Raw genomic sequence first — 21,308 nt, forward strand, 5'->3', positions numbered from 1 at the left:
TGATGTATTTTTGCAATGCCATAAGATTCTCTTCGGAATGTAGTCATTAAATGCTGGGCTAAAATTTAAAGAGGAGCATGTTCGAAAATGATCGGCTATAGAAAACCCATCACCTCTTCTACACTTTGTAACATGCTTATGTTCTGATTATATCTCTACATCTTCAAACTTAAACCAAGCATTTTTTAAGACTCAAGTTCGTCATCTCCACATCACTCAAGATGAGCTTTTCAATCTTTTGTCCTAATTTAACTAAGAACAATCTTCATCCTTTTCAAGTGGGGCATCTTCGTTCTAAAAATATTAGGAGATTCATTTCCTAAACTACCCCAAAAGTAGGGAGAACAAAAAACATCAGCTTCAAAGCACCTTTACTATTTAACAGAAACAAATACCTTAAAGATATCCTAGAACATATATCTTAAAATAAAACAATCTAAATTATACCCACTGTATGATGACCACAGTTCCCATTGTTGTTGTTATTATAAAAAAAAAAAAAAAGAAAAAAAAAAGGCATTATGCTGTTGTATTGAATATCAAACTGAACATCCTACCTACAATGAAAGTACTGAAGGAGAAGTAGACAAGTGATTCAGATCAAACAGTATTAATAAGAGAACTCTGGATCGCCATAGAAAATAGATTACATTTATTATATGTGATCGAGAAAAGATGCATACAAGCCTAATTTCACAAGTTATTCTTCCGCAACAAATTCACATTGTACGGAATAACCTTACAAGATTTATGCAAACTTTCCCAATTCGAATACATAAAACAACATGAAAATCACTACAAGTTGAAGAACAAAAAAAGTAGACGAAAGAATTTAAAGCGATACAAACCCGGTTGATATTTCACAATTCCTACCTGTCACACTGCGCACCAACAAACATAACTACAATGGCTTGGCTCCACCATTTTCCTGGACACTGTTTACAGGGGTCGAAGAAGAACTGCTCCTTCTGGAGTGACTAGATTGCCCAGTGATGGTCCGCCCCATAAACCTTCCAGCTTTCGAGAGGCCACTGCCAACAGCACCAAGCCCAGTTCCAACAATGCCAACGCCAGTGCCAATGCCGCTACTGACCATACCCACTCCGGTGCCCACACCAGACCCAACAAAAGATGCTGCTCCTTCCAGGGCATCCATTGTGCTACCTAAAACTCCCTCCTCCTTCAGTTTCCTTCTCTCTTCAAGGATCCTCTTCTCTTCTTCCAGAGCTTTCAACTGCTCCTCCTTGTTAAACTCATGGTAATGAATCTGTACAACAACCCAAATAAATTACCTTTTTTAGTTCAACAAGTCAAAGGAGATTTGAACCTCTAACCTCATAATATAGAACATACGTCAAATGCTTTGGTTGACGAATAAATAAAATACCTTCACAGACTATAGTACTTTGGCAGCTTAAGCTTTGGAGTTGTTTTTAAAAACTTCGATGAAAGATCTTACAAACAATAGATTTGATGCACAACTATTCACAAGTTTAAATATTGAAATTGTTCTTAACGATAGGCCACGTAAGAACAAAATAAGTACAAACAATGGAAATACTTAACCACATCCATCTTTGTTGAAATACTGAACCTACCATGATAGTAAGAGTTCCTCGATCTTTCTTGTCTTTCACTTTCAGCGTGTTAAGTGATGCGAGCAATCGCAACTCAACCTCCTTATTGACCTCTCCTTGAAGATCAATCAGAGGTAATTTCGCTATGCCCAGTTGCTTATCTTGACCAATGTCCTTATCATACACCTGTTCAAAGTGCAAACAAAATAGCTTGAATTCCTGCATTGACGTTTCTCTTAATGGAGGGAACGGAAGATAGAAGGGTTGAACTGTTGTCCATACAAAAAAGAAAAACATGAATTCATGCAGCCAGTTTGGGTCACAAGCTGTTATGATATATGCAGGGAAATGAGGTTTCTATCCAATTCTTCCATTCTCTTTACCATTTTGGAGTGGAAGAGATGAAAAGGGTGAGAAGCTTAAAAAACTTGCCAATGTCATGGAAGTACAGAGCCAGACATCGTGTATATATTTAACTTCAGCCTTTTTGCATGTCGTGTGAATTCTCAGACTAAAAGCTACCAAAATGGCGATTTAAAATAAAATAATTTGGCAAAAATCAAGTATTATTTAGCCTCAAACACCAAGTAATCAACTTCGAAATGACTGGTGACCCATAACCGATAGATGCTTCCAAAGGCATAAACCCATCTAGTGTAACACATAAAGAGAGAAATTAAAAATGTGCCCATTAACTGAATAACAGAAAAGGAGGACAAGTGATTCAGAACCTCGAAGATAATAGACTGTGTCTCCTTGTCCTCCACAATAAAGTCAAGTTCCTCGTTCCAAACAGGGTTTAGGTTGTTCTCAATTGTTTTTGTTTTGAGTTTAAATAGTGGGCGAACATGCGCAACAACATAAGGATCGGATTTTCCTATCATTTCCATGTTCTTCAAGTTGTTAGCTTTCACCACAGTCACAGTAAGTCTTCCTTGTGGCTTAAGCTCTAACTCACTGCAAATTAATTGAGACAGAGAACAATTGCTCAGGAAGAAATGACAGAAACCAATCAATATCATTCCAAAGAGACAAACAACGTAACCTTATATCAACAGGTATGCCACCAATTTGAAGGACAATCCTATGAGGCCATTTGAGCATATCAGTAACAATTGTGTTCACGGTATCCTGCAACATGTGGTGTAAGAAAATAATCGATGTAAAATGCCAAAACAAATGACAAAGATATAAACAAAATTTCTTCTAAGTTTGAAAACTAAGTAACTTACATCAATCATATCAGAAATTCCAGGAATAGCAGTTAGGCTTCCACCAACAGCCTTGAGATTATATACAATTTTTGGCTCCGGCTGAGTGAAAACAGAAAAATACTAAGTAGCATTTCTCAAAGTTCAGTGACTTTGAACAACCGAACATTTAAGCCATACACTCTCATTAAGACTTTTAAATTTTAACTAGCAGTAAAATTAAGCAAACCATCAATGCTTGTAACCATATAAATGCCATATCAAAGGGTACCTCAGCAAGCAAGGCAACAACAACAGCAGAAATACATGGTATCTCTTCAGCTAGTTGAAAAATAACCCGAATAACTGTAAAAACTTGAAGATCCTTCAGCTGTAGCATAAAATGTATATAATATTGGTCAAATAAATGCTGTCTATCTCAAAGCACATTAGGTAAGAAAAACTACAGTATATGCATTAAGTAACTTATATTATGCAATACCTGAATAGGTATTGAAGCAACAAGGGCGGCTTCAACAGCTAAAATGATGCTTGGGTCTCCACCCCATCGAAAATCAATATCCATCGTGATCTGACCTTTTTTTAGACTCTGAACACGTATACCTGCCACAAGGAAAATCCAATAACCAAATCTTTTTTAGAACATTTTGACTTCAAGAACTTGGGTAATGATAAACATTTCATGGACTGCACAAATGAAGATAAGTGGGCTGAAACAGAGGGAGCCAACAACATTAGTTGGAGGAATGGGAGCTGTAGGCATGCCAATGTAAGTTTTAACTATCGTTTTTTTCCAAGGATTTGGGTGAGGAATCCCCAATGGCGATTATAGAAAAATGGGATGCTATTCACAATAATTAAATCCATCAGATATTATTTAACACGGTATATATAATCTGGTTGACATAAAGGACTAGCTCTCATCATATTCTGAAGCAAACAATACATCGGCCAAAATTTGAAAGTGTAACGTAACTACCAACAGAATGGAGGTAATCAGGGATCCAAGATAATTAGAACTATACCTTCAATTTTAGGCGCCACTGAGCCAAGAGATAATTTGCTGAACTTTAATGAAGTAATTCCTGGGGGTTTATACTCCTCCAGCAGAGGTTCAACAGATTCCTTTATGACCAATTCTGCTGCCTACAATTAGGCAGACATATTCAACTCAAAAGAATATGGGTCATCTTAAAATGCATGAACATTGACAGTTTTTTTTCTTTTTCTTTTTTGGGAGAAACATAACTTCATTATTAAAAAAACAGGATTGCAAAATAAGGGATGATCAACACTCAGCAGTTTTCAATAAAAGTGGGGAAAAAACATACTAGCATTTTCAAGTAATAAAGCAACAGAAACCTTTTATTTATATGTGTAATGATACTGTAAGATGAATATTGATTGTTTCTTGAAATTCTAATAGAAAGTTGAGAGATAAGCCCAGAGAGGGTAAAATATAAATCACATTTATACAAAAAGGTGCTGTGACCTTAACGTCGGGATCTTAGATGAGATGTACAAGTTGGAAATTCATAAATAAATTTTAACACTGCAAATGTAGCAAAGAAACTTACATCTGCAACAAACGGCCACATTTTGCTGAGTAACTTGTTAAGCCATTTCACCTAAAATGATAGAACAAAGATATATTTGAAGTACAATTTCAATATAGTAGACATGGTTGATGTAGATAACAAACAAAAACAAAAGTGATTAAAGCATTATAATCAACAACGAAAGATAAGGGACATGATAAACAATTCTTACAACAACGAATGAAAAGAGAAGCATAAAAAGAAAATAAACCTGTTCATAAACCGGGAAGGAGATCCATTCAGGAAAGTTATCCCCACATAACTTCTTTAAATCATCTCTACTGAGAGAACCAAGAATTTTCATATCAGCAGCCTGCACAATGAAATAAACAAGCAAACATGTTCTCAGAAAACAACGTAGTGGCCAGACTTCATATACTATATACAATAACTCGTATAAAAGACAAAATTAGTCCAGAATCTACAGTCAAATACTCAAAACATATCATTGCCAATCAAATTGCATTGTCTTTCACTAACCACATTTATAAACTTACAGAGAGTTTTCTAAAAAAACCTATCAGTCTTTTCTTAAAAATTCGTAGAGAACTACAACATCCCAAAAAGCCCCAAACAATCATTTTCGCTGCAAAATTTGCACAAGAGCTATTGAAGAAAAAGAAATGAAGAGTACCCTTGCAACAAAGATCCAATCAAGTCCAGCCTATAAACTATAAAGGAAGGAAGTTCCCGGTCCCTTCATAACAATCATTATGAACTAATAACTGTGTATGCCAAGAAATTCGGCAAATAAGAGACAAATTTAGCCAGCCAGAATTCTAAGTATCCACAAAATATATAATAACCGTACGCAAATATCAAATCAAAGAAAAATAATCAACAAAAAGAGACCTACATAATGAACCAAAATTAATAACACGAGTTTGAGCAAGATAAGCTGAGGAAACTCCAAAAAGAAACACCCTAAAAGACGCAGAAGAGACGACTTAACTACCTTCGCAACTCTTTTGGTGCTTCTGTGCCTCATCATGTGCTGCCACCCAGCCATCAATGCAATCCCAAAGATAACCCCCATAAAGATCCCAGAAATCAGCCCCATTTTCGCAAAATTCTCAACCCCAACTTCGGAAAGAAAGAAAAATAACTACAAGGGGACAGAAACAATCAGATCGGTCGTAGAACAGAACAATACAAATTGCAACAAAAAACAAAACCCACGAACAAAATTACCAGGAAAATGGAATTGGAAGAAGGAGAAGCAGAAACAGAAAGTGGGTCACTGAGCTTCGCGCGTTTGAGTGAAGAAAAAGGGAAGCAGATTCCTGAGAGAAGGGAAAACGGAATTGGGTCACTCTCGCACCGTTTCGAAAGGGAAAATTATAAAATTCTAACAATCACCCCCTTTCTCTCTCTCTGTATTCTCTAGAAACGTAAAGGTTTTGATGGCTTTTCTGAAACGGTTGATTTGTTTCTTCAAATGGGTCGATGATTTTTAAGAGAGATATTAGAGGGAGAGTGGACGTTGGTAACAATGTCATCAAGTCGTGGCCATGGGAATTGATGAATTGGGGAAAATGGTAGGACACAGCCCAATATCTTCACCCTTTAGCTTCACCGTCTAAGCATTTAATTCAAACTTCCCATGTTCATCTTCCATTCCATTTTGCAAAAACATACAAAAAGTAGAAAAAATCTTCCATCCTCTCTTCTCTCTCTCAATAATTCTTTTCCATCTTGTTTTAGTATTGAATTAAAGGAGAGTTCATCGTGTGGTGCGTGTTTGAGAAGTGTTAAATCATTGACAATCATATACGCAAGAAAAATCAGTCTATTTCATAACATTACATTTCAATTTATCAGTTTCTAAATTTTCTTTAAGTTACTATTTTAGCTGTAAAGAAAATAATCATAAAAACTATAGGGTTAAACATTTAATTCAAATACGTCATAACAATTCAACTAAAATATAATCATATTAAAACTAGTGATGATATTAGTGATAATTGTGAAAATAAATATGTGCATGTGTACCTTCATTCATTCTTTTCTTTTTAATGTAAGCAAATTAATCTTATGCATATATACATTATTTTCTTTTCGAGATGATGTAGATTTCAACCTCTTCTATCCTTCTATACATGTCTTGTCTTGGTTAACTAGAATTATAATAACACATATGTACACTCAGAGTGCGTTTAGGGAGGGAAAATGATTACGATAATCCTAAAATTACGATAACATGTGTTTGGAAGAAGTTTTATTAGTGGCAATGTTATGATAATATGTTATGATAACATTTGTGTGGAAATGATTGTGAAAATTATTATTATTATTATTAAGGTAGGATTGAGGGGGTTGGGGAAGGGTTATGATAACTCTTCCTCCGACCAAGGAAAAAGTTATACAATTTTTTTCCCCATAATCTTTTTACTCTGTAAACACACCGGAGTGTTTGGAAATAATGGAGCATGCACTTTTAAAGCATTCAATATAATTAATTGAAAACAAGTTATTTGTTGACCTCATGTCTCCATAATTGGATTGTTATCGTTCTCGATATTATTAAAGACGCCTTAGTATGTTATCTAACATCGAATAAATATGAATTAAATATAAAAGCCCATTATAATCAATATAGTGTCATTTTCAAACTTTGGGAATCAAACAAAGGAAAAATCAAAACCTAAAGAACAAAAAAATGTCAATGACATATTGGATATCGATTCCAAAGTTCAACAACTTGGTAGGCATTTTTAAGATTTAGAGGCATATTAGAAATTGACTTAATAGCTCGAGAGTTGCTAAAAAGGTTAAAAGTGTCAAATTACATTTAAAGTTTAATGTAATTTAATAATTTTGTATGCCGAAGCGGGAGGACAATAACTGAAGAAACAAGAGGTTTAGGGCCTTAACCCCTCAACTGCGGAGTGGGGGTTATTCAAGAGTAGTAGTTCGAGAAGGAGCCTAAATGCTTCGCACCCCCAAGTATTTACCCACCATGAGCACATTCGCCACTAAGTAGACCTACAACTTGTTGTGATACATTTAGGGATAGACATAAATCCTTCTGCCTATCCAGAGTGATAGCAAAGGGCACCCATTCTGCACCTTTCCAATCCAACTCCATACCTTGAATTGGGTACTTCGCCCTTCGAACATGTCCACAATATTCCTGTCTTATGGAACCGCTACGTGGAGCTTCGATAATTCTTTGTTGAATTATAGTTGCAAATTTAGCAATTAAATTCAAAATAATTAAGTATATAGCAACATTTAAAAAAATTGCAAATATAATAAAATTTGTCAAATTCTATCAATGATAGAGTATATAACTGATAGATCATGTTGTAAAAATTGGTCTATCACCGATAGATCATACAAGTCTATCAGTGATACAAGTCCATCAACGATAGTTTTACTATATTTGCAATTTTTTTAAAAAATGTTGCTATATCCTTAATTATTATTCCGGTCATCAATTACAATTACCTTTTTTTTTTCCATGGAAATCATGGAATAGGCCCACTCTCTTTGGAAGCGTAGTTGAGGTTTAGTATTGAGAAATTGCAATGAACGACTATTTTAGCAATAATAATTAAGGATATATCAACATTTTAAAAAATTGTAAATATAACAAAAATATCACTGATAAACTTGTATCGCTGATAGACTTCATATGGTATATCAGTGATAGACCAATATTTATAACATGGTCTATCAATAGACTTATATGATTGATAAAATTTGACAAATTTTGCTATATTTGTAAATTTTTTAAAATTGTGCTATATACTTAATTAATTTGAATTTAATGACTAAATTTGTGACTATCCCTTTAGTATTTTGACACATATTTGTGTGAATAGTGATTATTTATTAAAATAATATTAATTAAAATTTTTGTGGATTTAGCAGTAAATATATATATATTTTTCAATAAATAAAAAGAAAAACCCTAAATAATATTTCGTCTTCCTCCTAATGCATCAGTACTGAGCAAAACACCATTTCTTCCTTTCTCCCTTTTTCCTTCTTCTTCAATCTTCATATCTCCTTCCAAACTTCTCTACTCTAAACCCACGATCCCACGCCCTCTCCCCCGTAGTCTCCATCGCTCTCTCCCTTAAGATTTCCCGTTAAAGCTTCACCGCCACTCCATTAATTCTTCTCCACTTTCTGGGTAAGTTTTATGATTGCATTTGAGGTTTCCCATTTCCATCGCTCTCTCCCTTATGATTTATTGTATCTGCTGCTCTCACTATTCGAGTTCATTTGATTACTGGGAGGCTGTTGACTACACTTATTGTACTTGTTTTGAAGCTTTGATTGTTAAGGATATGGATTGTTTTAGTTTATTTATGCTCAAATTTGTAGTTACCGTATTGAACTAAATCTTGTTACAGTGTTGGCAACTAAATCTTTCATCTTTGTATGAGCTTAATAAGAGACTCTTGATCTCTCCTAGGCCTTGATGTGGGCGCATACTTTTGGAGAAAAGAGAGGAAACAAATGTTTTGACAACCAATTTTGACATTTTACTGTTGAGTAATTTTTATCTCACTGAGCGCCCAAAAGCTATGCAAGTGTTGATTTCATTTCCGTCTTGCTATCCTGATAATTTCAAGTTGCAGTTTATATATGTTCCCTGATATTTTCTCTAGGATGTTTGATTATTTTATGAAATCCTTTGTTTCTCTGAATAAGGAGTGTCTGATTATTTTATATAGTTGATGTATCTTATGGATGGACAAGAGAACATACTTGAGGCCATATATGAAGACGATAAGTTGGAAAATGATGATGTTGAAATGGCCGATGTGGAGGAAGGGGAGTTCATTGACGACAATATCAATATAGAGAAAAGCAGTTTTACAGATGTCCAAGCACCAAGTACGGATCAGAGAAGTAAAAATCGTAAACATCGGACAAAGAAAAAGAAGAACAAAAGAAAGTCAAGCGAGCCAGGTTCAAATGGCACTGATATAAACAGGTTACGTGGAATCTTCTAATCATGTTGTATATGCAATTGCATGGAAAAAGAAGCAATATTGCAAGCTTTCTTGAGATGCGTTTTTTGTTTGGAAATCCATTTTAGTTTTGCCAAGTAATTGTAGATTTAACAGGAGTTTTTACTCTGGTTGCTATGTTATTGTGCTGATTTCCGTGTTTTCTCAGGTTTGTGTTGAATGCATGCAGACTTTTGAAAGAGAAAAAATCGTACATGGTGTACACTGCTGTAGGTTGTCTTGGAGTCTCTGCATTAAGCGAACTTATCAAAGAGGTATTATGATTTTCTTGTAACCTGATAAAAGAATATTTTGTTTGATTGAGTGATAAAAAATTATGACTTATACATTAGTATTAGTTTGAAAACTTCCCTTCTGTTTTTTAAAGTTCTGTTTGAAAGTGAATTGAATTGACCAGCCACTAACCAAACCAACATAATTGAGTTTCATCGGTTTTCCCTTTTGGTTTGCATTCAGCCCCCTAGTGAGTACAACTCATGAATTATTTTACTGTTCACTACAGCACTATGCCTTTGCTCACTACTTTTTGTATCCTCGGTACTTTGCCTAGGGCCACAAGCAATTGCCTTCCTGGTAAAAGTGAATTTCTTTAACTTAATTTTTGAGTTTTGACTGACCTGCCTAGACATGGCCATTCACGTTGGAATTGACTTGTGGGCTTGGGCTCATAAGCAAAGAACAAGACTCATAAGCAAAGTACATCGATTTTGTCCAACATTGGAGAATTTTGAAATACCAAGAGGGTATAAAATACCAAGGTGTGTTAGGTGTGAGACTAAAGTATTTTGGTGGTGATAGCATAACTCTATCACCACAAGCGCGCCTTAGTATGTCAGGTCGGATAACCGCGCTTGTGCGAAAAAGAATCAACTTTTTATTTTCTATACGTTTGATTTTATAACTCCTATTTGGCAATTAAACATTTTGCTTTTTACAATTAATATTTTTCTCCATTTCCTACCTGTTGGAAAACCCTACCTGGCCGTTTTCTTTTCTTCCTCTTTATCTATCATCATCTTAATCCAGATTTGGGTACCCGAAAACCATCTACTCTCTGTTCTTTAATCTTGTTCTTGATCTTGATTCTATTCCTTGTTCCGACGAGTGCACGTCGAAATAAGGAAGCTATGTTAACCTTAAGGAGCAACCGGCATTTGATTGGCACCACGGTTGTGCCAAAATTGCTTTCAAGGTAGTTGTTCGTCACAGCGCAGCAATTCCTTTTGAAATCTTATTAACAACAATTCACTCCAAACTCCAGTAAGTATCATACCACACAGCCACTCTTCATATTTAATCAGTATTATTTCCTACCCTTGCAGATTCTGTTGCTGAAGTCATTTTGCTCCCTTTAACCTTGTTCTCTGAGCTGTGAATCACCATTGCTGGACTACTACATCTGTGCTATATAAGTTGATGCTATTATCCCAGCATATATTGGTTATGATCTCTGTAAGATATTTGTACTTTATTACAAAAAAAACCTTTAGTATTAATCGCAATTTACAATCAATCTTTTCCACTCACTTCCCTGAAAATACTACACCTGATTATTTTCACTGAATCCGGACTTCGTCAAAATGCTCTTGGAAGTTTTAACATGTACATTTAATTGGAATGCCCAAACTAAATTTGCAGCTCAGTTGTGCATGTCCTATCATACTTTTCATCTTGGGGTTTGAGATTTGCTTTCATGTGAACTCTTGAAAATCTGTTCACTTTTAAAAATTTATAACCGTTTGTCAAATTCTTTATATGCAGAAGAGCCCTTGCCTTGCTTTTCCCCTTTGAGTTACTGATGATGCTTAACTAGAGATAGGCAGCATAGTTAATCAATGGTTGATTTTGCTTGTAATTGTTTTAGCATTTTTCTTCTTTTACAATACAACACCCTATGATCTTATGTGCACAAGTTGACATGTCGGAATACCAGGTCAATGCAGTTCAAGCTTGTGGAGGTCAGATGACTGCAGATGGCAGGCGCTTTCGGACGGGAGGTGGCATATTATGGAGCATCATCAAAACCCGGGAACCAAATGCCTACAAAGAGATAATGAAACGTGCAAAAGAGTTTGAGGTATTTAACAAGACCCTTGTGACATACTTTATAACTCGAAAAACCTTTACGTGTTTTTTCCTTTATTCTTATTAAAATAAGTGCTATTCTTATTTTGGCCACATAAAAAAAAAATACTATCAATATTCCTAGAGGACACTTCTAAAATTTTTCATTGTGAAGACAAACTTTTTCATCTTTTCAAACCTTTGATTTTATTCAGAGTGGGCTCAGTTTCCTAAGCCCGTTTCTAACGTTTGAAATTGCTGAGCTTATTTACTCTCTGTTTTCTTTCTTTCTTCTTTTCTTTTGGATTTTAATTGTATTTTGAAGAGTTGAACACGTACTTTTGAAGTATTGTAAACTCCGTCTCACAGTATAAGAAGTTAGGCATAAGATTGTTGTTTTCTAGTCATGGGATGCTCAAACTCCTTTGGCCAAACAAGGTGTAGAGTTCACAACCCTGTTTTCCCAACTACTTGCAGCAAGCACCCCCTCTGATGTTAGAATAGAAAATGCGTTGGAGTGAAATTCTGTATGATCCTATCGTGATGTTGTTCCTTCATTAGTTATTTCGTATTATACATATTTTTGTTACTTTCATGATGGTGCAGAAACAATTTAAGCAACCAAATGTGAGAAGGGAGGCTACAGAAACTGAGAAAGAAAGTTCTCAAAAAGTTCCTCACCTTTTCTCTGAAGGATCTTCTAGAAATCTGCCAGATCACGTCCAAAGCTTTTCTTCAGAGCTGAATCAATCTAAGGAATCAAATTCCGAAGAAAAACTGTCTTCTATTCACGATAGATTAAGAGTACCAGTTTCATATGATGATGACCTCCTTCAAGAAAATCCGAAAGAGGAAGATACAACTGACTGTAGATAGGTTTTCCCATTTTTTTGAACAATTGCTGTTGGTTTTTAGTTCGTGTCTAACCAAATCAACAGTTTTTACCTCCAAAACATGAGGCAGAAGAATGTTCTATAAGCTGAGTTTGTTACTTTCATTTTCAGTGCCTTTTTGTTTTAGGCTGCTTTGGTTGAGTGCCTGCTTGTTCAGATGAGGTTGGAATTAGCCACATGGAAACAAATTGGATTTATTGGTTGTAAATGGGAAAAGATTTTGCAATGTTCCTCGTGCTCTGCTGTCATTTGAAACGATTTGAGAGAGAATAAATTTTTAAAAATTGTCTTTAGAGAAAAAAAATGTTTCTTGAAGCAGTCTTAAAAAATGGTAATTTTGTGATCATAATTATTGGCTGCCTCTAGATTTAGGGGAAATTGATATTGTTAGAAGTAGGTGAATGTTGAGTAAAGGTTGTATTACAAATCACACACTTACACATTAATCACTAGCCTAAAGTTACCAAAATAAAGCTATGAAATTGTTACAATTAGTTCTTTATATATTGCAAAATTTACAAATATTTCTAAACTACTTGCAAGATCCATCAATAACAATTTAGAGCCACCATCTTGATTTTAAAAATAGTTTGATTGATGCAATTGCGTTTATTGGTACAATTATTTAATGATATTTTTTTCTTTTCTTTTTGACATTTCATAAATTTTAATATTTTAATGTTCAATTCTACCTTAAAGTTTAAATCTTAAGTTTGACTCTCACTACATGATCCAGGCAAATCTACTTTTCAGAATATTTTGTTATTTATATTCTCTCAAAAAAGTAATGTTTCGTAGTCTATTGACATCTACTTTTTCGTAGTCTATTGACATCTATGAGTGATATTTGTAAATATTTTGATGCATTTTGCTATATTTGTAAACTACTGTAATCTTTTAGGACCACTAGGGTGAAAAATAAAAAAAAAATTGTTGTTTTAAGCCTATTGAAAATAAATACAATTTAATAAAATAGAGCTAAATGTCCTTTAGAATACCTAGAAACCCTAGAAATGTTAGTAACTTAGTACATCCATATTTTAAATGTAAGCAGAAGGTAGGAGGTAGCTATATATTCTCATTTTAGATCATTCCTTCCTATTATTAGGCCTCTAAACTTCTTTAATGATGTGGGGATTATAATGTACTTTTAAACTTTACTTACAATACTCTTTTGGTCCCATTTCCTACCTGATGTTTCATATGTTGAACGTAGCTTTACAAATATAGCCACTTGAAATAAATACAAGATAAAAGAATTGTGGGTCATCATTAAATCAGCAAAAGAAAAAAAATTATAACCAAACATAAATACAAGATAAAGTTTATATTAGTCCTTAAAATATATTCGATTATCTATAATATTTAGAGGGTGAGATGATTTTTTTCATTTTGGTTTGAAGAAAGGAAGAAGGAAAATCCCAATGTGTAGATGATATTATAATGAATGAAGTAGAGATAAGCAACCAATGTCCAAAAATCCATCTCTACCAAACGCCATGCAAATTACAAAACTGCCATACAAACACCAAAGGGATGTGTTATCGAATCTGACCTTTTCATCTAACTGACATCAGCAATGGGATCACCGCCATGAAGAAGAAGAACAAATCTTGGCGTAAGTTGGCGACGCTTTTGAACCCCCCGTTCTTCTTCGTCTCATCAGGAATAGTAAACGGAGGCGTTTGACTCGAGTCGGAATCCGGCGGCGTCGCGTATGGAGGTGGAGGCGGCTGATTCAGGCTCGGCGGCAAACCGAGGCCGGTATTCACCTCGATCTCGAAGGCCATACCTCGTTGGCATTGAACTCCATCATCGGCGTCGGAGAAGAAATAGTTCGGGCCTTTGATGGTCAGCGGCACTGGAATCACCAATGGCTTGTTGAAGTTTGAATCGCCGCCGTAGTATTGAACCGTGTCGTTGTCGGAGGCGTCATCGAAGGAGCAGCTATTGAATGTCGTCAAGTTGTAGGTCTGGATCACGGTCTGATTCGAGTTCGTTCTGAAGACTGCAATTAACAAAGATAAGGGAAACAGTGAGAGTGAAGTTCTGAGTTAATTGATTGATGAGAAAGAACAATACCTGTAATCCGAATTTCGAATTCAGATTGCGAAATATAAACCTAGAAATTTGAGCACAGATCTTAAACAACGAAGAGAAAATAGCAGAAAATCGATTGGTTTGCTTGATCAAATCAACCGAAAACTCATTTTCTTGAATCGTAGAGAAACAATATGCATGGTTGCAAAGACATTTCAGAAGCTGGAAGACGATTGTAAAATAAGATTCGGACAAATTTCTTCGAATAGCCATCTATATTGCCAATCTTTCCACTTTACTTCCCCAAGAACAAACAAACAAACATTGACGGGGAGGAGATTTGAGAGAGTAGTCGACCATCAGGAACGAGTAATGGACATAATCTAAAGAAAAAGAAGAGAATAAACTTACTCAAGAAGTCGCCGAGGTTGAAAGTCTGAGATGCAGCCCAAGAGGAGTAATTGGTAGTAGAAATGTTGTTGGTAGCGTTGAAGAACCAACCTGCGGGGCCACCGACGGTGTAATTAGTATAAGCAGTGGGAGGAGTTTGAGAAGCCACAGCGGTGATCAGGAGAGCGAAGAGCGCCGTGAATGCTGCGGTCTCCGGCGCCATGGATCTTGGAGTGTCCAAAGTTGAGAAATGATATAAGCTGTGATGAGAAATTTCTCAACGACGACTTTGAGAGCTCTTTTATTTGAATGGAAAAATGGTTCTCTCTTTTTTGCAGGGAAAATAACAAGAAGCAAGAATTAAAAAAAGGATATGTTTTTAAATAGTAAAATAAATTTAAATATTTAACCGCAATAGTAAATTTTTTTGGACTTGATTACCAATATTTGTTATAAAAATTATTGTGGATAGCAAAAAAAATATTTAAATGAATAAGGGAGAATTGGATGGATCATGCTATATTTTTTAAAATGCATTTTATAGTTCTATTCTTGTTTCTAAATAAAAAATATGTATATATGTTTTCCTACTCCCCTAATTTATTAATTTTGTTATCCATCACAATCTTTTGTTTATTTTTTTTCATAAATTTTAAAAAATATTATTCTTAAAATTAGTCCCAAAATATCAATATCATTAATTTTAGGCTACAATAAAAGGAAAAAGAAAAAAGAAAAAAAAAACAAATATTGTTTTATATTTTTTGGGCGCAAAAGTTGGAAAAAATGGTTAAAATGCGCTCATTTCTTTTTTCTTTTCTTTTCTTTCCTTTGTTTCTGTAATCGTAAACCTATTTTGTTTCCCATTGAAAAAAGAAAACAACCGGAAGAGTTCCCAGTGGTCTTCTTCGGCGGCGGTGATTGAGGCTACACTCCGATCTCCTACTCCGACGCAGGGCTGCAAATTTGATTACCGAGTGAAAAGGGGAGATGGGAGGCAAAGGAATGCGGAGGAGAGAGCGGAATTACAGAGCTGCTCATGGTGGCTATGATCGTCTCCCACCGCCGCCTGACACTTCCCAACCCGACACTCTACCTTCTAAACTCCGCAAGTTAATGTCCTTTACTTCCTCTCGATCTCAAGGTTTGTTTAGTTGTTTCTTTGCGTTTTTCTTTTTGTTTGTCGACGAGTTTATTTAATTCCAAGCTCCTCGTGTTCTCACAGAGCCTGAGAAGGTCTCTGAAGATATTCAGCGAAAGCGCAAGAGAGAAGCTGTTAATACCGATAAGGTAATTGATTTTTTCTTTAATTCTTCACCGTCTTAGGTAAAGTGGGTTTTATTTGAATGGTTTTGTCTTAGGGCTTATACTGGATTAGGTGACGGAAGCTCGACAATGAATCTTTTAGTGTATATCAGTCTCTAATCAATGTCATTGTTATAAGCTTTGGTGCAAGAAAGTTGAGATTAAGCATCACTAGGCATTCTTAGTCTTTTTGTTCAATCATCTTCTTCTTTGGTTGCCCTTGTCTTACTGTAGTTGAGATTAAGTATCTGGTTTGCCGTTAGTGTAGAATATATCTGTTAGTAGGTTCTATTGATTATTCTGTTGTTATTTTATTAGGCCTGCTCTAGAGTTTAAGCTAACTCCCTCTGAATGGGGATGCAAAATTGTTCTTATCAAGAGCTTGATAACGCATCCTATGCCTATAGTATGTGTTGCTCATCTGTAATTTGGTTTTCACGTTCTGTATAGAAATCCAATCAAAAGGATGCTTCGGGAAGCAAAGCTAATGGTGGGAATTCTCAAATGCCTCAACGTATGGGTAGTGACGACGACAACAACGTGCACAGCAAGTCCAGTGAGAAGAAAAACAAAAAACGAAAGAGAAAGCAAGTTACTGACCTTCGTTTTGAAGACTCATTGGAGGAATCAAGTCGACGTTTAAAGAAACGGGAACGTTGGAAAAAGTAAGCACCTTAATGCACCACACGCTTTTGTTCTCTTATCTTTTATGAGGTCATGGACATTTTGGTTTTTATTATTGAGATAACATGTTCATCTTCATTTTGCATTTTTTAAAGTCAACTTAGTTCAACGGTGATTTGCATGACCTTTCATCCTAGAGATGAGAGGTTACATATCAATAAGTTTTTATGTGTTATTTAAAAGAATGAAGAGAAGTTCCCAGAACTTGTAATGTCCTAAGATTTTCTTTTTGGTAGTGACATGAGTTGGCTGTCTGAGAGAACCCCATATACCTCAGTTTTGTCAACTTACTGCCCAAGTAAATTTTGAGTAATGTGAATTGTGATTATGCAAATGTTATGTGGATTAGAGAGGAAGTTATGGTGACTATTGGTGTTATGGCTTGAGGTTCTCAATGCACCATCTGAGACATGTCAGGGTATGTATTCAGCACATAATTTCTAAATGGTGTGAAATAAAAAGTTAGGTTAGTCGATTCTCATGCATTGAGGCAGATGATGGAATTGACATTGTTGAGGATAAGCTTTTACATTTAGTAGAAGGTGTGAACTTTGATTATATTGTGAACTGGAATTCCACATTGGTTTGGCTCCCTTGTTACTCTTGTCCCAAAAAGAGCATGCTAACTTCATTTATAGCTTTGATGGCTTACTTTCGGGAGGAACTGGTGTTGATAAAAAGGGGATCAACAATCAAGAGGTGCCTTGAGCTGCATGCTCAAAGGGAAAGAGTTTGTGCTCGAACTTGGCCATTGGGAGTGCAATTTACAGTAGAAATGCAATTTTTGATCGTTGATATTGATGTTGATGTTGATGATGGAAAGATCATGCAAAGATGATGGCCACACGACAACTTATGGCCTCACTTGAACCAGATCTATTTTATAGGTTGTACAACTGTTTCCTGATTGAGTTCTTAAGATGATGATGTCTTCAGTTAATGGGTGTCAAATATGACAATATTGGAGAGGTTACTTTGAATTCAACTTTGGATATTATCAACTCTCAAACAATATGTTTGAAGGGGATAATTGGAGAGCAAGAAGTAGTCGGGCACTTTGACCTTGGGAATGGATCTTGAATTTAGGAGAATAAAAACGTTAGTGGAAGTCAAAATTATGGATGGAATTAAAAGTGAAACTAGAGAAATCAGCATTGAGGGATTTGAGGCATTGAATTTGAATCAAGGGGGAAGAAACTATCCAAACTCATTTAGAGGAGCTTTCATGCAAAAGAAAGATAATCAAGTAATATTCAATCTGTAAAGTTGTTGGCAATATCAAATTCAAGTAATCAAATTGGTGGAATTCGAGGCCTCAAAATCAGAACTAAAGGGAAAGAAACTATCTAGTTTCATAGGAGCCTGCATGCAAATGAGATAATCTACTTATATTCCATTTGAGAATTTAGTGACAATAGCGAAGGAAGGTTGGAAAAGGGTTCTAAGAAAAATGGAAGCATACAAGGAAAGAATTAGGTAGGGTACAGAGTAGAAGCAAGGAATTTGGTATGTAAATCAGAGAGATGAAAGTACTCTCAAATTTTGTTCCAATGTTTCGACCAGATCTCATAGGTTTTTCTAATACAAACAAATCCAGATCCTCTGGTTATTCAATTGAACATAGGGCTATCGCAGAATTATGGTTACCTTTAAATCCTATGACGTGTTTTACAATGTTTATTTAATTTGGTACACACTTTTACATTTACCCATTTTAGTATTTTTGTAGTGAATTTTTTATAGTGCAGAAGGTATCACATACATTTGAACTACCCATGATCATTCCCATTTAGTGCTTTATCTTTGATAATTCAATTTGTCATGTACCATGCTATAGTAGTAGTAGGTCTATTATAAAAACATGGTGACCTAGGAAGTATCCGTTCCCTTTTTAACAGATATACATTCATTTCTAAATAGATATCAGGAGGCAAAGAAAAACAAACACAAAAAAGCCAAGACAGAGGAGTATCTAGACTTCCCAAAACATGAGAAAATAAAATTTGGAGACGTGGTTGAAGCTCCACTGAAGTTGCTTGCAGTTCCGAAGGTAACATCTAATTGTATGTGGTGAAGTTAAATGACAATTGAACACTCCAATTTGAATACTTGACAATTTTTTATGTTCCTCTGTTACTTGTCACTGTGTTTCGTATAGGCATTTAAATCTGCACAAGTTGCTTCTCAAGAGAGGAAGCGTTTGCAGGCTATAAATGAGTACAGAAACCGCAAGGGATGGACTTCAAGGCCAGGGATACAAATACCCTCAATGACTATATCACCAGCTGATTAATTGTAAGTTTAGAGTTATTCCATTTTGTTGCCATTGGTTTGTTTCCTTTTAAACTAGAGTCTGAACAACATGTAGTTGTTACAAATAGTATCTCTAAATTTTATTCATTGTCTAAAGTAATATTTCTATTCTTTCAAATGTTCAATACTACCTTTGACCTCTTATAAATGTTTCAAAACTACATTGAAAGTATAATTATTTAAAATTTTGGACGAAGTGAATGTGGCTGCACCCAGGTCCCTCCAGACAAGTCCAATTTCATAAAAAAATTCTTGTAGTTTTCTACCCTGGGATAGTTTTGAAACGTTTAAAAACAAGAATATTATTATATTTTCATTTTTGTTTGTGATTTTTCTTTACTTGCCTATCATCATCCAAATATATATTTATAAATGAACCTGCAAATTTGTGTCATTTCTCTTTGATTTGTCAACTTGTACAGCAGAGGGATCTTCTTAAAAAATCTTCATATTTTGACGTCATTCAGCTGGAATATATTTGCGCACGACATAACAACACAAATACTGACCTGGCAGTTGCTTTCCAGTTTTTATTCGAAAGAACACCTTACTAATTTTAGGTTACAATCATAACCATCTGATGTCAGAATTTGCTGCCATCCTATTTTCTCTGATGTTAAATTCCCTGTCCTCAGTCTGCATATTCCCTCAATGCCCCATGGTTAATGCATGATGAGTCTATGACTACTCATTATGTCTTCAGTCTAGCTCTGACCTAGAACAGAAAATGCCACTCGTCATTCATACTGTTCTAGGTCATTGCCACACTATTTGAGGCTTCAGTTTTGTCTGAAATTTTAAACGATTTCTACTCCAAGAATCGCTTTCAAACGATTATTGAAAGGTCAAGGATCGTATTTGAAACTAGGTAAAGATGCCTTGAGTGTGTGTTTGCTAGGATAGAAGTTTGAAGAATTATTTTGAACTACTATTCCTAAACAACCTATAAAACTTGAAATAGATTTTTGGTGAATTTTTTTTTGAACTGGCATCTTGAAAAGCTCAGCATTCTTAGTTGGCAGATGGATTTTGCATTAATGGCGGTAGTTGTGTTGGGGCAGCAGCAGATTTTGTTTCATTAGGAGGCCATAAGCTGGCATTGGAATGGGAATCTCTCTCTCTAACCAAGTACAGGAGAGTTATCAGAATGTGCTCTAAAAGGGACGATTTGTTCTAAAAATTACCAAGCATTCAACTGAGAAATCAAACCCAAGATTCTCAAAATCTTATCAAAAACAGGTTGTGTGATGAAAGCTGTTATAACCATCGCCTGCTCGTTGTTTCTTTGTATGAGAATAATAGTCTAGTCTTGTTTATGAAGTTTATGGTTCCAGTTTAATTAGGATGAGAATGCTATACTATGTTTTTGGTTCAATTATAGTCTAGTCTAGTCTTTTTGGTTCAATTATAATTGATGTTTTGTTGTAGAGAGTAAGTTTGTATCAGCTTTATTTCTATACTATGTTTTTATTTATCTATTCAAATTTTTGTTTTCGATAGTATGTTATGATGGTAAATGTAACAGGAAAGTAACCATGATGGCAATGGGTTGGTCTAATGATAGATAAAAGTTGTGTATGTAATGAAAAGGATTATAATTTTAGTGTTATTTATAATTAACTTCTACTTACATATGGATGAGAGGTTGGTCGGTGGTGCATGACAAAGTCAAATTATGAGTGATGTTAATGTTTCGTGGATTAACAAAGAAGACTAGAGTGAGCCTTCTTCGATGGAAAACACGAAAATCATTACCATAAAAAAAAAAAAAAAAAAAAAGAAGATGGCCTACAAGAAGAGAAGCAAAATCAAACTACATGGTTATGTTCATACACATTAACGTTGGAGAACTACATCTCAATGTAGTCTTGAATCTCAAATAACGTGGAGGTTAGTTTTTACTACTTTTCTCCATACATGACAAGATCATGTATTGCACCATTGAGCTTGTTATAACGGTTTAATCTTGAGGAAAAAGTTCCACCATTATATGTGTCTAACTTGAGGTGGTCGATAAGGTAAAGAAGTCCATTTGATTTTTGTTTTGCCTTTCAATCTTGTGTTCATCTACCTTAAGTAAGGTCGTTTTCGTGACAAATACAGTTGGAGTGCCTTAATAGAGTAAATAAAATTAATGTCATTTATGATTTTGGTTTCAAGAATGAGAGGATTCAAGAATTAGAGGAGAATGTTATATATTTTTTTTGAGAAATGTATCCCAACCATAGAAGAGATGGCATAATGA

General features: G+C 35.0%; 4 protein-coding genes across 7 annotated transcripts; 2 read left to right on the top strand and 2 right to left on the bottom strand.

The window, feature by feature from the left end:
• Positions 1-625: 625 nt before the first annotated feature.
• LOC101205043 (synaptotagmin-5) lies at positions 626-6,073 on the bottom strand. Its single transcript, XM_004144947.3, has 12 exons — positions 5,578-6,073; positions 5,342-5,491; positions 4,598-4,699; positions 4,366-4,416; positions 3,814-3,934; positions 3,270-3,391; positions 3,060-3,158; positions 2,810-2,890; positions 2,623-2,708; positions 2,309-2,534; positions 1,599-1,763; positions 626-1,267 (listed from the first exon to the last, which is right to left on the bottom strand). The coding sequence occupies exons 2-12, from the start codon at positions 5,444-5,446 to the stop codon at positions 902-904; spliced, it is 1,524 nt and encodes a 507-aa protein (XP_004144995.1). The 5' UTR covers positions 5,447-5,491; positions 5,578-6,073; the 3' UTR covers positions 626-901.
• Positions 6,074-8,299: 2,226 nt separating this feature from the next.
• On the top strand, positions 8,300-12,569 carry LOC101205280 (hypothetical protein). 2 transcript variants are annotated; one of them, XM_004144948.3, is made up of 5 exons: positions 8,300-8,527; positions 9,075-9,337; positions 9,523-9,628; positions 11,308-11,451; positions 12,045-12,569. In XM_004144948.3, exons 2-5 carry the CDS (start codon positions 9,078-9,080, stop codon positions 12,312-12,314), a joined length of 780 nt encoding a protein of 259 aa, XP_004144996.1. In that variant the 5' UTR covers positions 8,300-8,527; positions 9,075-9,077; the 3' UTR covers positions 12,315-12,569. The 2 variants fall into 2 exon arrangements, with proteins under 2 accessions (XP_004144996.1, XP_031744074.1); XM_031888214.1 differs by having other exon boundaries at positions 9,544-9,628.
• Positions 12,570-13,643: 1,074 nt separating this feature from the next.
• On the bottom strand, positions 13,644-15,115 carry LOC101205518 (blue copper protein). The gene is made up of 2 exons (XM_004144949.3): positions 14,783-15,115; positions 13,644-14,339 (listed from the first exon to the last, which is right to left on the bottom strand). The coding sequence occupies exons 1-2, from the start codon at positions 14,982-14,984 to the stop codon at positions 13,891-13,893; spliced, it is 651 nt and encodes a 216-aa protein (XP_004144997.1). The 5' UTR covers positions 14,985-15,115; the 3' UTR covers positions 13,644-13,890.
• Positions 15,116-15,533: 418 nt separating this feature from the next.
• Positions 15,534-20,672, top strand: LOC101205981. Of its 3 annotated transcripts, none has more exons than XM_011658390.2 (6): positions 15,534-15,905; positions 15,987-16,051; positions 16,517-16,731; positions 18,671-18,800; positions 18,909-19,045; positions 20,086-20,672. In XM_011658390.2, exons 1-5 carry the CDS (start codon positions 15,752-15,754, stop codon positions 19,041-19,043), a joined length of 699 nt encoding a protein of 232 aa, XP_011656692.1. In that variant the 5' UTR covers positions 15,534-15,751; the 3' UTR covers positions 19,044-19,045; positions 20,086-20,672. The 3 variants fall into 3 exon arrangements, with proteins under 3 accessions (XP_011656692.1, XP_011656693.1, XP_004144999.1); XM_011658391.2 differs by having other exon boundaries at positions 20,125-20,672; XM_004144951.3 differs by having other exon boundaries at positions 15,535-15,905; positions 20,079-20,672.
• Positions 20,673-21,308: the final 636 nt, after the last annotated feature.

Source organism: Cucumis sativus, chromosome 6 (assembly GCF_000004075.3).
Source record: "Cucumis sativus cultivar 9930 chromosome 6, Cucumber_9930_V3, whole genome shotgun sequence".
In the NCBI taxonomy this organism is placed as follows: Eukaryota; Viridiplantae; Streptophyta; class Magnoliopsida; order Cucurbitales; family Cucurbitaceae; genus Cucumis; species Cucumis sativus.